Source organism: Procambarus clarkii, chromosome 18, assembly GCF_040958095.1.
Source record: "Procambarus clarkii isolate CNS0578487 chromosome 18, FALCON_Pclarkii_2.0, whole genome shotgun sequence".
NCBI lineage: Eukaryota > Metazoa > Arthropoda > Malacostraca > Decapoda > Cambaridae > Procambarus > Procambarus clarkii.
Window position 1 is genome coordinate 26,093,783 of NC_091167.1, and position 15,000 is coordinate 26,108,782.

Here is a 15,000-nt window from a genome sequence, read left to right on the forward strand (position 1 = left end):
TGGAACCTGGCCTCAGAGAGGTACAGGGAGCATTTTGTTTTTCAGGGATATTCTTGCACAAGCCCTAAGCCTCTTGTTGGCCCACTAAGTGTTAGGTCTTAAGGAGATCCCCTTGTATTGGGGGGGGGGTATTCCTTTGCCATCGAGCAGGGTTAGGCACCCAGAAAGGTAGGCATCCCAAAACAAACCCCACATGGTAGGAAATTGCAAAAAACCCAAGACTGAACAGAGATTCAGAACTCCCCAAAGGAAAACAAAGAAAACAAGCAAACAAGTAATTGTCATTCACCGGCGCCACGCCGTTTGTCTGCGCAGCCCTCCCCCTTCCCGGTAGGGGGAGGGGAAAGTCCCGGACCTGTGCGCCGGCTACTCACACCTCAGTTCAAAGGCTGAAGTGTTCTGGGGTGGTTGTCAACTCTGGCCTCACATTCTAGAGGGATTTTGTGCCCTTGTGATGTTTCCTGCTGTTTGTGGGGTGATGGCCAGGAGTAACATAGTGTACTGAGGAATGCATGTGCTTAGGGCTGTCCTCCCTAATTGCCCTGTGAGTAATACCCTTGGGTTCTAGGGTTCCCTTCTCTAGGGCTTTCGGGCTTCACTTTTGTAGGGGGTTCCTGCTGCTCGGCAGTTGCCCTGCCCTTGGGGAAAGCTGGGGTTTAGTGGCCATTGTTTGGCCTTGGATAGGAAGTGTTGTTGTTGGTTTGGGGCTCAAGTTGCTGTGCATCATGACTACCGATGCGGCGGCCATGTTTCTTGTTCCTCCTGTTGTGGTTGTGCTTTTCCCGGGTTTTTCTTTTCTTTTTGTTTATTGTTTGGAGGTGGTCTGCCTGGTTTGACTATTAATCCCTTTAAGGTAGTTTGGTGGTTCTCCTCTAGGCCCCCATGCTTGTACACCTCTCAGGGGTCCAGTTATAGCCCTATTACCTCTTGTTGACATTCTCATACAAGGGCTCAACTGGCTTTGCAGCTCTGTTGCCTGAGCTTCCCGTAGGCTGAACCCCTATGGGCCCATCAACTAGCAGGATACATAAAAGAAAGAGGTCAGTGATGACACTTAAGAAGAAAGTTGAACTAATTAAGAAGGTGGAGAGCAGAGTGTCAAGAAGTGTCATGTGCGCTGAATATGGCATTAGCAAGAGTACTTTTTTTTATCTTCTTAACCACTGCACTGCGCGGAGCGCCTTGAGGTGCATCGGGGATGTACAGAGTGACTCGAGTGCTCGTATGTATAGCGTATGATTCCAAACTAGCGCACGGTGACTCGGGTACGAAATGGAGACTCGGGTACGAAATGGATGCCTGAGGCCTCCAGTGATCGTTTGCTATTTTGAAAAAAAAAACCTGCATGCCCCACAACTGTGGGGAGCCTCAGTTTCAGCCTCAGAATAAGATTTCTTGGTTGGCGCAGCACAGTGGTTAAGAAACCTTCTTGGCTCTGTCCCCCATGGACCTATGGGTCTCGTATCCTATTGGAACGAAGTTGTACCAGTGATCTATTTCCCCTGTACTTGGTTGACTTGTCTCTTTCTCTGTGTGTCGCCACGGCTCCTGCTTGGCCGACAGAAAGGTTGATGCATGTGGTTGCCAGGGTGGATACGCAAGTATAGTCCCACGCACTGAGGACGATGACGACAGTGCACCCTCGACATCAGTGTTCGTGGTAAGCCTATACAACGCATAACAGCCTCATTTCCTGGCATACCCATTCGCAGTTCTAACACAAGACGGCGGAACGGTGATGTTGGCGCCCATGTTGGTGGTGCTCGTGCTGGTGTTGGCACCAAAACCAAAAATACGGGTGTTCTTGTAACTCAACATTCCTGTCCTGTCTTTTCCGGCTCATGAGCAAGGTAGGTGGTGAACCAGGATTCTTTATGGTACCATCTGGTGCCATAGGATACCGTCTGGTGGTGGCTGGCATATTAAGATGAGGATTGTTTACCCACAGCAAACTATCGTATGCCTTATTTTCCCAATTTTTTATTTTCTTTAAGCAGTAGCTTGTTTTATTTTACCTAAGGTTTCTGCTTGGTTTCCTACATTTTTGGTAGATCTCTTGATTGTCAAGCTATTGTCACCCTGAGAGTGCATTGGATTCTAGTACTGTACTGGCTTCAGTAGGTCAGTGTGGATTTCAGAGTTCTGGCATAGAACTCTGAGGCTCTGCAGTAGCAACACATAGTCACTAGGAAGCTATTGAAGGCTGTCCCCTAAAAAGGGCATTGTATTGCACTCAATGCTTAATTTTAACCCTTGGTGACCTGGGGGGAAAGGGGGGTGGGGGGGGAGGAATTGGGATGCTGCAGCAAAAGGTTCAAATTATTTTAATCCTGACTACATTTTTACTAAATATTTATCATAAAAATCATATCCATCTAATTATGTCACATCTTGATTGTGTACTGTGCACAATTTTATTGCAATTATCATGCACTGTCAACCTTCTGAATGTGCTGCTCACAGCCACAAATAATTGCAATCTTAGAAATTATATCCTTATTGTCTAGTGACAATAGAATCAAATCTATTTAAATACTCAAATCTATCAAATCTAGTCACATCTATTTATAGCGGATGATTTAACTGGTATGAAATTAAGCACTCGCATTATAAATTGGCTCCAAGAAAAATTCCAATAATAATGATGATTCAAGACATTTGGTACACAACACTCAAATGATCTAATAAGCTCATAGTAATGAAAGGGTTAAAACATGAGTAAACCTTGTTTTCCAAGGCTGCAATACATAATGTCTTACATTACAGGTGGTGCAAAACATGGCAGAGGAATCCATGCTATCCATTGAGGTGCTACAAGATACTGCTGGGGAAAGGTTCAGATTATTATTAAGAATAAACAACAGTCAACCCAATCTTCCACAGTCTTAGTATAGGTTCATACATTTAAGCTGGTAAATCTTGCCACATGGGATTTAATTCAAAAGGTCAGCTACATTTGTTTTTCTTTTTTCTTTTGTACCGTACTGTACTGTATTGAGTGCATGTCATATTACTTTAGTGTACTTTGAAGAGAAACTCAGTGCCTCATTAATGTGGCAAGCCCCTGCAGATAGAGGTTTTTATGAAGGAGAGCATTTTGTATGAGAGTAGGTTGTGTATGTATTTGCATAAACAGTAATTATATGTTTGTGTGTTGTTGGAAGACGGTACATTTCCATGATCCCCATACACATGGACAAAATTTACAATTGATTGTAAATGAAAGAATTTCTGCGTGTGTAGTTTTGTAAGACATGAACTACATTATTCTACATCAGAAATGGTAGTGCAGATTTCTCCACCAAAACTTCAGTTTTGCACAAAAATTCTTTATCTGTGTGTGAATAGTGGTTTATAAAGACACTAAACCTTGTTCTACATAATGAAGACAATGCTGAAGAGTGTAGATATTACAGTGGATCACCCTGTCCAGTACCTTACCATGTCTTGTTTTATTCCATAAAATATTTATAGTTATTAGCAGAGTAAAAATAGACCATATCAGATTGTTGATCTTTACGGACAAATTTGTTTTTCACAGTGTAAGATTACATTCAGGAAGACCATATCTGTGGGGATTTGCTATATTGTCAAATAGAAAAGTTTCTTCTTACTTTATGTGATAGATGTTTAACTTGGAACAATATTTTTAATTGAATATTGGGGAAGTATCAATTCTATCAAATCTAATGCTCTCATTCTCCTGTGGCAGTGAAGTAGACTTTTTCAATTCATGTTTCCTATTGCTTTTCCATCTATAAATCTTCTTTCTACTCAGAAATAAGAGTGATTGTGCAATATTTGTTCATGAGATTTATTTTCACTTTGTAATTCTAGCTGCCCAATTTGATTTGTTATATGTTCCCTGGTACAAAGTAGGGAAGTACTGAATGTTCTTTAAAGACTACAGTCATATCTTGACGCAGTTCTGAACTAACATCGTGTCACTCACAGTACTGTACATGTTCATTGTGTCAGATCACCTCACCTACAGTCTTTGGCTGCTGTTGCTCCCATTTACTTCATTCAGATGCACATAAAACATGAATCAAAACAGTTTGTATTACCATATATTTTGTAAGTATTTCATATATCATCTCAAATGGCATGTATTTTTGCTTCATGCTTCATTTCATCAGAATTTATGTGGAGCAGCACAGTGAAGTTCATTGGATAAGTACATTACCTCTGTTATGTAGAATTATCTTAGACATCAGAGTTTTATATTGTTGTAATACATTATTCTTTAATACTCATGCATCCAATTTCAGACAAATTTATGGGATTGGATGAGATATAATTATAATTAGCACTACCTGATAACCATGCCAACAACCAAGCAATGTGAGATACACAGAATTTCTAAATATTTTTGTAACCTAACAAAAATGGCTGTTTACCACCACCCATTAGTTTTTGGCATGAATGGTAATCACTGTTAACTAAGCAAGTTTACTTCCTTTGAAAACCCATGCACAACTTTGGTTTCACAAAGTTACTGAGGAATGGGATATCATTATAAGGAAAAGCTAATGACAGATCTCATATTTAATATTGTCTCTTGCATTGTACAAACTGGATCAAGCCGACTCTCTACATGTTTGTTACTGCACGGCTCACACTCACATTGACCTTCTTGTCTTTATCAGGTTTTGTCATCACTTTGTAGTCTGTCTACTCTTGTTCACTCACATTTTTCTCATTATCAATTGTAAAAGACATAGTTCTCTTGTCAATAATCATACTGACTGTACTCAAATCATTATTAGTAATTAAAACAAAAAATAATTTTTTCAGCATTCATCGTGCCTATTCTCAAACCATCACCAATCATAGCAAAGTACTCATAGTAAATACATAGCATACAATTTTTTTTTCATTCTTCATACTGACTGCACTAAAACCATTAACAATCATTAAAAACTGAAATTATTTTCTCAGCATTCATACTGACTGTACTCAAACCATTCCAATTTTCTCTTTGTTTACTAATGGACTCGAGTACAGCTGCTTGCGGTATTTTATGTTAGGGAACATCTCCCTAGGAAATCTGTTAAATATTTATATATCTGATGCATTTTAAAATGTTTTTATTTTATTTCTATGAAATTTAAAAATTGTTTTCAAATTATGGTGTAACCAGATTTATTTTTTAATTTTTAGTTGTTTATAGAGTAGCAGAGAGTTATGTGGCAAATACATTGTGTTGGGATACACATTGTAATGTTGCTTTATTTGCCTCTCCTCTTCATATGTCCTCTTTATCATGTTGTTAATAATAACTGAGTTACAGTATTTCACAAAACGTACAATTTTAGTCAATTATCTGCTACGTTACAGTGATTGCTATGATTGCATATAAATTTTTCAGATTTTAAATAAATAAATAAATAAATAAATAAATATATATATATGCATGTACATATTCACATACATACATACATACATACATACATACATACATACATACATACATACATACATATATACATACATACATACATACATACATACATACACACACACATACATACACACATACACACACACACACACATACACACACACATACACACACACATTGACACACACTGTATCATTGACAAGTGTAATAGTGAAAGTATTGGAAAAGCTAATCAAAACTAAATGGGTAGAACACCTGGAGAGAAATGATATAATATCAGACAGACAGTATGGTTTTCGATCAGGAAGATCCTGTGTATCGAATTTACTCAGTTTCTATGATCGGGCCACAGAGATATTACAGGAAAGAGATGGCTGGGTTGACTGCATCTATCTGGACCTAAAAAAGGCTTTCGACAGAGTTCCACATAAGAGGTTGTTCTGGAAACTGGAAAATATTGGAGGGGTGACAGGTAAGCTTCTATCATGGATGAAAAATTTTCTGACTGATAGAAAAATGAGGGCAGTAATCAGAGGCAATGTATCGGAATGGAGAAATGTCACAAGTGGAGTACCACAGGGTTCAGTTCTTGCACCAGTGATGTTTATTGTGTACATAAATGATCTACCAGTTGGTATACAGAATTATATGAACATGTTTGCTGATGATGCTAAGATAATAGGAAGGATAAGAAATTTAGATGACTGTCATGCCCTTCAAGAAGACCTGGACAAAATAAGTATATGGAGCACCACTTGGCAAATGGAATTTAATGTTAATAAATGTCATGTTATGGAATGTGGAATAGGAGAACATAGACCCCACACAACCTATATATTATGTGAGAAATCTTTAAAGAATTCTGATAAAGAAAAAGATCTAGGGGTGGTTCTAGATAGAAAACTATCACCTGAGGACCACATAAAGAATATTGTGCAAGGAGCCTATGCGATGCTTTCTAACTTCAGAATTGCATTTAAATACATGGATGGCGATATACTAAAGAAATTGTTCATGACTTTTGTTAGGCCAAAGCTAGAATATGCAGCTGTTGTGTGGTGCCCATATCTTAAGAAGCACATCAACAAACTGGAAAAGGTGCAAAGACATGCTACTAAGTGGCTCCCAGAACTGAAGGGCAAGAGCTACGAGGAGAGGTTAGAAGCATTAAATATGCCAAAACTAGAAGACAGAAGAAAAAGAGGTGATATGATCACTACATACAAAATAGTTACAGGAATTGATAAAATCGGCAGGGAAGACTTCCTGAGACCTGGAATTTCAAGAACAAGAGGTCATAGATTTAAACTAGCTAAACACAGATGCCGAAGAAATATAAGAAAATTCACCTTCGCAAATAGAGTGGTAGACGGTTGGAACAAGTTAAGTGAGAAGGTGGTGGAGGCCAAGACCGTCAGTAGTTTCAAAGCGTTATATGACAAAGAGTGCTGGGAAGACGGGACACCACGAGCGTAGCTCTCATCCTGTAACTACACTTAGGTAATTACACACACACACACACACACACACACACACACACACACACACACACACACACACACACACACACACACACACACACACACACACACACACACATAAAAACAAAGCAACAAGATCAGTAGTGGAAGGGGGAGTAAAGAGCAAAGGAAAAGGGAACATGTTCCTGAAAATTGTATATACCAACATAGATGGAGTGAGGTCAAAAACTTTGGAGTTGCAAGATATAATCCAGCTTAGGGTCCCAGATATTGTTGCATTATCAGAAACGAAACTTGAAGGAAATATAATAAATGAAGTCATATTCCCAAGAGGCTACTCAGTTTGGAGACGTGACAGGAAAACTAGGAAGGGAGGAGGAGTGGCTGTACTGGTGAAAAAACACCTGAAGGTAAAAGAGTTAATATTTGAAAACCCTCGAGATATTGACATAATGGCATTGCAGGTCTGGAATCAGGATGATAACCTGATAATTGTAAATACCTACAGCCCACCAGCAAGCAACACGTGGACAAAGGAAGAACTGGATGACAAACGAGAGGGCCTCATAATGGTCATGAGAGATATTATTGTACAAGCAGATAAAGATAAATCACGACTGTTGATACTGGGGGACTTCAACTTTAGAGCAATAGACTGGGAGGCCTATGAAGCAAGAACGGAGGACTTTTGGACATGCAGATTTGTGAACCTCATTCTGGAGACATTCTTGTATCAACACATAAAGCAAGCCACAAGAATGAGGGAAGGAGATATACCGTCAGTACTGGATCTAGTATTCACCAGGAAAGAAGAAGAGATTTTTGACATCCAGTACCTTCCTCCCTTGGGAAAGAGTGATCACGTCCTGTTAGACATTAAATATGCTTTAAGATATCATCTAGAAGAAAATGGGGACATTGAAACAGTTGATAAACTCGATTTAAAGAGAGGCAACTATGGGGAACTTCGAAATTTTTTTAATGAGTGTAATTGGACAGAATTGTTGCTAGGCAGGGAAGTAAATGAAATGTATGCCAAATTTTTAAAACTATACGAGGAAGGCACACAAACATTCATACCAAAACAGAGATGCAGGACCAGAAAACAGGATTGGTTCGACAGAAATTGTGAGAGGGCAAGAGACCAAAAGACACAAAAATGGAATCAGTATAGGAAGAGGCCAAACCCCCAAACATACCAGCGATACAAAGATGCGAGAAACAATTATATAGCAGTAAGGAGAGAGGCAGAAAGAAATTTTGAAAAAGGGATAGCAGATAAATGTAAAACAGAACCGGGCCTATTCTACAAATTCATAAACAACAAATTGCAGGTAAAGGATAATATCCAGAGGTTGGAAATGGGAAACAGATTCACGGAAAATGAAAAGGAAATGTGTGAAACATTAAATGAAAAGTTCCAAAGTGTGTTTGTACAAAATGAAATCTTCAGAGAACCAGACACAATAAGAATTCCAGAGAACAACATAGAGCGGATAGAGGTGTCTAGAGATGAAGTGGAAAATATGCTAAAGGAGCTCGGGAGGAACAAAGCAGCTGGCCCAGATGGCGTTTCACCATGGGTTCTGAGAGAATGTGCATCTGAGCTCAGCATTCCACTTCACCTGATCTTTCAGGCATCCCTGTGTACAGGAATCGTAGCAGACGTGTGGAAACAGGCTAACATAGTTCCAATCTACAAAAGTGGCAGCAGGGAAGACCCCCTCAATTATAGACCTGTATCATTGACAAGTGTAATAGTGAAAGTATTGGAAAAGCTAATCAAAACTAAATGGGTAGAACACCTGGAGAGAAATGATATAATATCAGACAGACAGTATGGTTTTCGATCAGGAAGATCCTGTGTATCGAATTTACTCAGTTTCTATGATCGGGCCACAGAGATATTACAGGAAAGAGATGGCTGGGTTGACTGCATCTATCTGGACCTAAAAAAGGCTTTCGACTGAGTTCCACATAAGAGGTTGTTCTGGAAACTGGAAAATATTGGAGGGGTGACAGGTAAGCTTCTATCATGGATGAAAAATTTTCTGACTGATAGAAAAATGAGGGCAGTAATCAGAGGCAATGTATCGGAATGGAGAAATGTCACAAGTGGAGTACCACAGGGTTCAGTTCTTGCACCAGTGATGTTTATTGTGTACATAAATGATCTACCAGTTGGTATACAGAATTATATGAACATGTTTGCTGATGATGCTAAGATAATAGGAAGGATAAGAAATTTAGATGATTGTCATGCCCTTCAAGAAGACCTGGACAAAATAAGTATATGGAGCACCACTTGGCAAATGGAATTTAATGTTAATAAATGTCATGTTATGGAGTGTGGAATAGGAGAACATAGACCCCACACAACCTATATATTATGTGAGAAATCTTTAAAGAATTCTGATAAAGAAAGAGATCTAGGAGTGGTTCTAGATAGAAAACTATCACCTGAGGACCACATTAAGAATATTGTGCAAGGAGCCTATGCAATGCTTTCTAACTTCAGAATTGCATTTAAATACATGGATGGCGATATACTAAAGAAATTGTTCATGACTTTTGTTAGGCCAAAGCTAGAATATGCAGCTGTTGTGTGGTGCCCATATCTTAAGAAGCACATCAACAAACTGGAAAAGGTGCAAAGACATGCTACTAAGTGGCTCCCAGAACTGAAGGGCAAGAGCTACGAGGAGAGGTTAGAAGCATTAAATATGCCAAAACTAGAAGACAGAAGAAAAAGAGGTGATATGATCACTACGTACAAAATAGTAACAGGAATTGATAAAATCGACAGGGAAGACTTCCTGAGACCTGGAACTTCAAGAACAAGAGGCCATAGATTTAAACTAGCTAAACACAGATGCCGAAGAAATATAAGAAAATTCACCTTCGCAAATAGAGTGGTAGACGGTTGGAACAAGTTAAGTGAGAAGGTGGTGGAGGCCAAGACCGTCAGTAGTTTCAAAGCGTTATATGACAAAGAGTGCTGGGAAGACGGGACACCACGAGCGTAGCTCTCATCCTGTAACTACACTTAGGTAATTACACTTAGGTAATTACACACACACACACACACACACACACACACACACACAGTACTTGAACCTAAAAAGTTGTACAATTAGATGTCCCTAATCTGTTAAACAGGTGAAAATTTGAGATGCGGATTAAATTCAGGTGCCTTCTCACGAATACGATGACTAAATAAGGATAAGAAAGCATTAAAAGGATGCAAAAAATTTTAGAGAAATAAAAATATGCCAGCAATTGTTGGCTTCTGTGGTTAAATAGTAATACATAAATATTTCGACAATGTTTTCAATATGTCTTGTTTTAAACTGACCTAAATGATAGATAAATATGAGAAAAATTTATGAATTTTTATAAGTTTACTTGTCTTCATATTATAGCTTCGTTGATTAGATCTTGTGATTTCTGACTTGTTTTGTGCAAGATTGTAACCGACATGGGTCAGTTCTATGATATAATATATATAAATTTATATTTTATAAACATGTGACAAACTAGGAAATATATATAAAGTCCCAGATGAATCCTTCAGCTAAGCAGAGAAAGTGAAAGAAAAGTCCATTTTTTTCATAATATGATCTCAGTTTGTATTCATACAGTACCAATGCTAGTTTATTAGTCATATTTATGTTCAAGCAACTATTAAAAAAAAGATGGGGGGGGGGGCAGGGGATGGGATATCTGACATGTTGTGTTATGATGTTTTAACTAAAATATTTATTAAATTTTTACCATAATTTTTAATTATCAAAATCATATTTACCATGAAAAGAATTAACGTTAATTTGAGCGGCAGAATTGAGGTATTAGTCACGTAAGAGTCGATGTGGTTTTGGAAGGTTCTCAGAATTGGCACTGCAGTGCCAAAATGGCATGAAATACTTACAATTATATTACAAAGTACACACTTTCCTGTGGTTCATCATTTACCTCAATAAAAATTTAATGGACAGACTTCCATGAATGTTTTCCACAAATATGTTCTCAAATACCAAAAATGCATGAATGGCAAAAGAATTTATCATTGTATTATGTGACTTGCCTGTACATACAGTACCTCGTAGGCTTCACATTAGATGTTTTTCAGTACTAAAAGTGGCAATTTATAAATAGAACACATTTCTTTCATTGTAAGCTTCATATATTTATATTTAGACAATTGTAATATTGAAGATAAATATGAATTTCTGATGCCATAGATAGACTACCTAGGTATTCATGTACCTGCCTTGTAAAGTGTGTGGGTGTTTTCAGTCAACACGTGTAAAAAAAAAAAAAGACATTGTATAGCTCTTCATATAAAATATAAAAAATTTACTTTCAATTACCTTTATGTTGAAAAGAAATAATTCCTATAATGAGAGAGATTCTTAGACCTCAGTGTTAAAGGAATGGTAAGGATAAATAATAATTTATTCCTTTATGGCAGTTGTAAAGTGTTGATCACACATCGCAGTACCTCACAGGGATGTGTTTTTTTTTCTTTTTATCTCTACACATAATGAAATGACTTGAGTGTCAGTGGTCAATTGCATTTCGAGCAAATGTGGAGATAATGTTTTGTGTATGAATTGCACTTCCCTTACACATTCTGCCACTCACATCCCATATTATCTCTTCTGAGCACAGCTACCAGAGGTTTCAGATACTTGAATGGTTTAAATGATGCCTTGCCCCTCGTGACATTTGTTGTTCATAATTTTTCATAATATATTAATATAAAATAAGGTATAAAATTTGTATTCTTTGTATACATTGCAAGCATGAATTTGTGTGATAACACTCGGAGCTAAAAAAAGAAATGGTGAATTTCTTACTACTGGTTTAATGTTTAATTTTCTTTCTCAAAAAATATTTGCTTAGTTTCAAGTATGTATAGCCAAGACTAAAATCTCTGGCCATCCAATAGCGAGGGTTTTCTCTTACCAATATACATACAAATAAATTTTTCTGCGTGACAATACCATTTAAGGGCTGGCCACAGATATATTTAGTTCATTACTATAAATTGGTTGTCTGCATAAAATACAAGAGAGTATGAGAGAGTGAGAACAAGTGTGAGTTTGAAAGAGAGAGAGTTTTACAGGGTTTAGAAAATTCCACCTATTCCTGTCATTATTTTGTATGGTGATCATTTTGCCTCTTTTTTTTTTTTTTTCTTTGCTCTTCCAGCTTTGGTATTTTTAATAGCTCTAGCCTCTTTCGTGTTCTTTATTTCTGGAAACCATTAAGTAGCATGTCTCTGCACCCTGGGGAGCCGGTCGGCCGAGCGGACAGCACGCTACACTTGTGATCCTGTGGTCCTGGGTTCGATCCCAGGCGCCGGGGAGAAACATTGGGCATTGTTTCTTTCACCCTATGCCCCTGTTACCTAGCAGTAAAATAGGTACCTGGGTGTTAGTCAGCTGTCACGGGTTGCTTCCTGGGGGTGGAGGCCTGGTCGAGGACCGGGCCGCGGGGACACTAAAAAGCCCCGAAATCATCTCAAGATAACCTCAAGATAACCCTTTCTAGATTATTGATGTGCTTGAAATATGGACACCACACAACTGCTGCATGTTCTTATTTTGGTCTTACAAATGTTGTGAACAGTATCTTTAGTATTTCTCTGTTCATATATGGAAATGGGATTCTTAAATTTATCATAGCCATAGGCTCCTCTTACAACACCTTTGATGTGATCCTCTGGTGACAGTATACTATCCAGAACCTCTCCAACTCTCTCTCTTTATCAAAGTGCTTTAGTATCCTGTAACATAATTTATAGATTGTGTGGCCTGTTCTTCCCTAATACACATTGCATTATGTGGCATTTATTTACATTGAAGTTCATCTGCCATGTATTGCTCCATTCACTTATTTTGTCTTTGTCATTTTGAAGGTCATGAGAGGTCATTACTCTCCCTAATAACTTAGCATCAGCTATAAATATATTCATGTAACTGAATCCCCTCTGGTAGATCATTTATATAGATAATGAATATTAATGTCCTGTTGCAGGAACTGAACCTTGTGGATCTCTGCAAGTAACATTTCTCCAGTGTGATACATTGCCTCTGATTACAGCTCTCATTTGTCTGTCCCTCTGATTACAGCTCTCATTTGTCTGTCCATCAGAAATTTTTTCTTTGTGTTCTAGCTTCCAGAACAACTTCAAGGAACCAAAAACCAGTCAACCGAGGAAGAACTACGAACCTCAGCTAGTAGACACAAGTCGAAGAGCTGGATGCCTAAAATGTTACTCGTTGAGGAAGGAGAGGACGTAGGACCCCAAAGACAAATACCCAGACCTGCATCATACAAAAGAATGAACAGGATGCCAAGGACCATTGAAATGACTAAGGATCCACAAAATAAATACCCACAGGACCAGAATGACCAGTTGAATGAGGCGAAGCAAAACATTTAAACTGGAAGGAACTTGGAAAACCAGAGAAACTGCAGAACTTAGGTCTCCAAAAGTCCTGTTCCATGAAAGGACTGGAACTAAGGGACATCCCACAGCAAGGGAGGCATCAACACAGCTAAACCCCCATTTAACAAGCCAGTGAAGATCTTGCAGGGAAGAAAAGTAGTTGCTCAAACTTGAAGCCCTGAATTCAAAGATGTGATGCACCTGGAAACAGGCCAGGTAGAAGGCACACAACTGACCTCCCAACCCACTGTATTGTAAGATGAGCAGTAAAACAGTGGGGTGAGGACACAAAAGAGCATTCCGGTGAGAGCTCGGGTAATGCATCAAAGACAAACTCCCCAAATTCTGCCCACAGCAGAAGAAAATATCCACAAGAAGCCAGGCACCACTCATATAAAAAAAAAAGACATACATATATTGGGGGTGTTCTCTAAATGCACTTCTAAGTTGTATGATGATTTCCCTCCCTTGTCCTACACAAAGCTTAGAAAAGGAAAATGCTGCAAGATGATGCAAATCATCTCTGTGCAGACACAAACATCATTATTAGTACAAATGTAGAACAGTATGCCAGAAGCATCATGCAGAGGATGAACAGGCAGACTCCAAAAAAGTGAGTGCAAATCCAACCAAAGGCTCAGTGAAAACCTCTGGTCTCATGGAAGCCGAACCCCAACAAGAACAAAAAGAGTGAGCAACGAGGAACACATCCTTCCATCTCAGTCACTGGAGAAAAAATAACACTGCTACACCTCAGAAACCACAGCCAAGTGCCAGAGCCATTGCTGAAGGGTCCTAAACACCCACAAGGGCCAGATACACTCCAAAACAGTGGACTAAAGGTAAACCGACAAGGCCCCACTGAATATTGAAACACAGATGCCCTGGTACCAATACAGACCCAAAAAAGACACAGCTGGGGTGAAAGAGAAGCACAGCAAGAACTGAAAATAGCAAGTGGCATGATAAAGAACCCAAAGAAGGGGAACTACTACTAGCCAAGGACAGACCGGGCCAGAAAACCAAAACCACGACGAATCCTAAGGCATGGTCCCAGCCACAAAGCAGGAACTGGAACACGGCCACCCACGCTGCCATCAGAGATGTCCAGACAGCAACCCGCAAAAAGTGGCAACCTGAAGAACCCACAGACCTTTGAGAAAGCACCTGCTAGTGGGTGCCACAGGAAAAGCTTCATCCCTGAATGGAGCTAAAATCCCCACAAAAGCAAAGAGAGTGGAGGTACTAATACCCGCCTCGGTGTCCCCGAATGCCCCAAAGTCCAATGACAAAAATGACAAGAGCTCAGAGGCAGTGCCAAGAACCATGCCTAATGCCTATAAAAGAGGTGTATCAAATTGGAAGATGATGCCCATTCAAACAACAGCAACCTTAAACAACCAGAAGATGTAAGCAGAGTCCCAGCTATAAACACAGGCTCAATTGTCTATACCTTGGGCTCAGATGGATGAAATCTCTAAGAGACCCCTGCAAAGCCCCAAGGTTTTAGAAAAATGGTCCTGGAGACCACACAAGGGAGACAACAGCCATGCATCCTCTACCCAAGGTGAAGAGGTAATGGCCATACCATACAAAGGAAGAGATAATAGGAGACTGCTGCTGGTAAACAAAATATAGAGTACACAATCACCCCACCA

General features: G+C 39.1%; 1 protein-coding gene across 12 annotated transcripts in view; it reads left to right on the plus strand.

The window, feature by feature from the left end:
• The window catches only part of gem (transcription factor CP2 like gemini), a 90,008-nt gene that overhangs the window by 64,101 nt on the left and 10,907 nt on the right, over positions 1-15,000 (plus strand). For 10 of the 12 annotated variants that reach the window (XM_069326387.1, XM_069326391.1, XM_069326390.1 and 7 more), the window contains one exon: positions 2,767-5,224. In XM_069326387.1, coding sequence (XP_069182488.1) covers positions 2,767-2,889 — 123 coding nt within the window. In that variant the 3' untranslated portion in view covers positions 2,890-5,224. Of the gene's footprint in view, positions 1-2,766; positions 5,225-13,066; positions 13,204-15,000 lie in introns of those variants that run through there. The other 2 variants (XR_011229040.1, XR_011229041.1) reach the window with 2 other exon arrangements.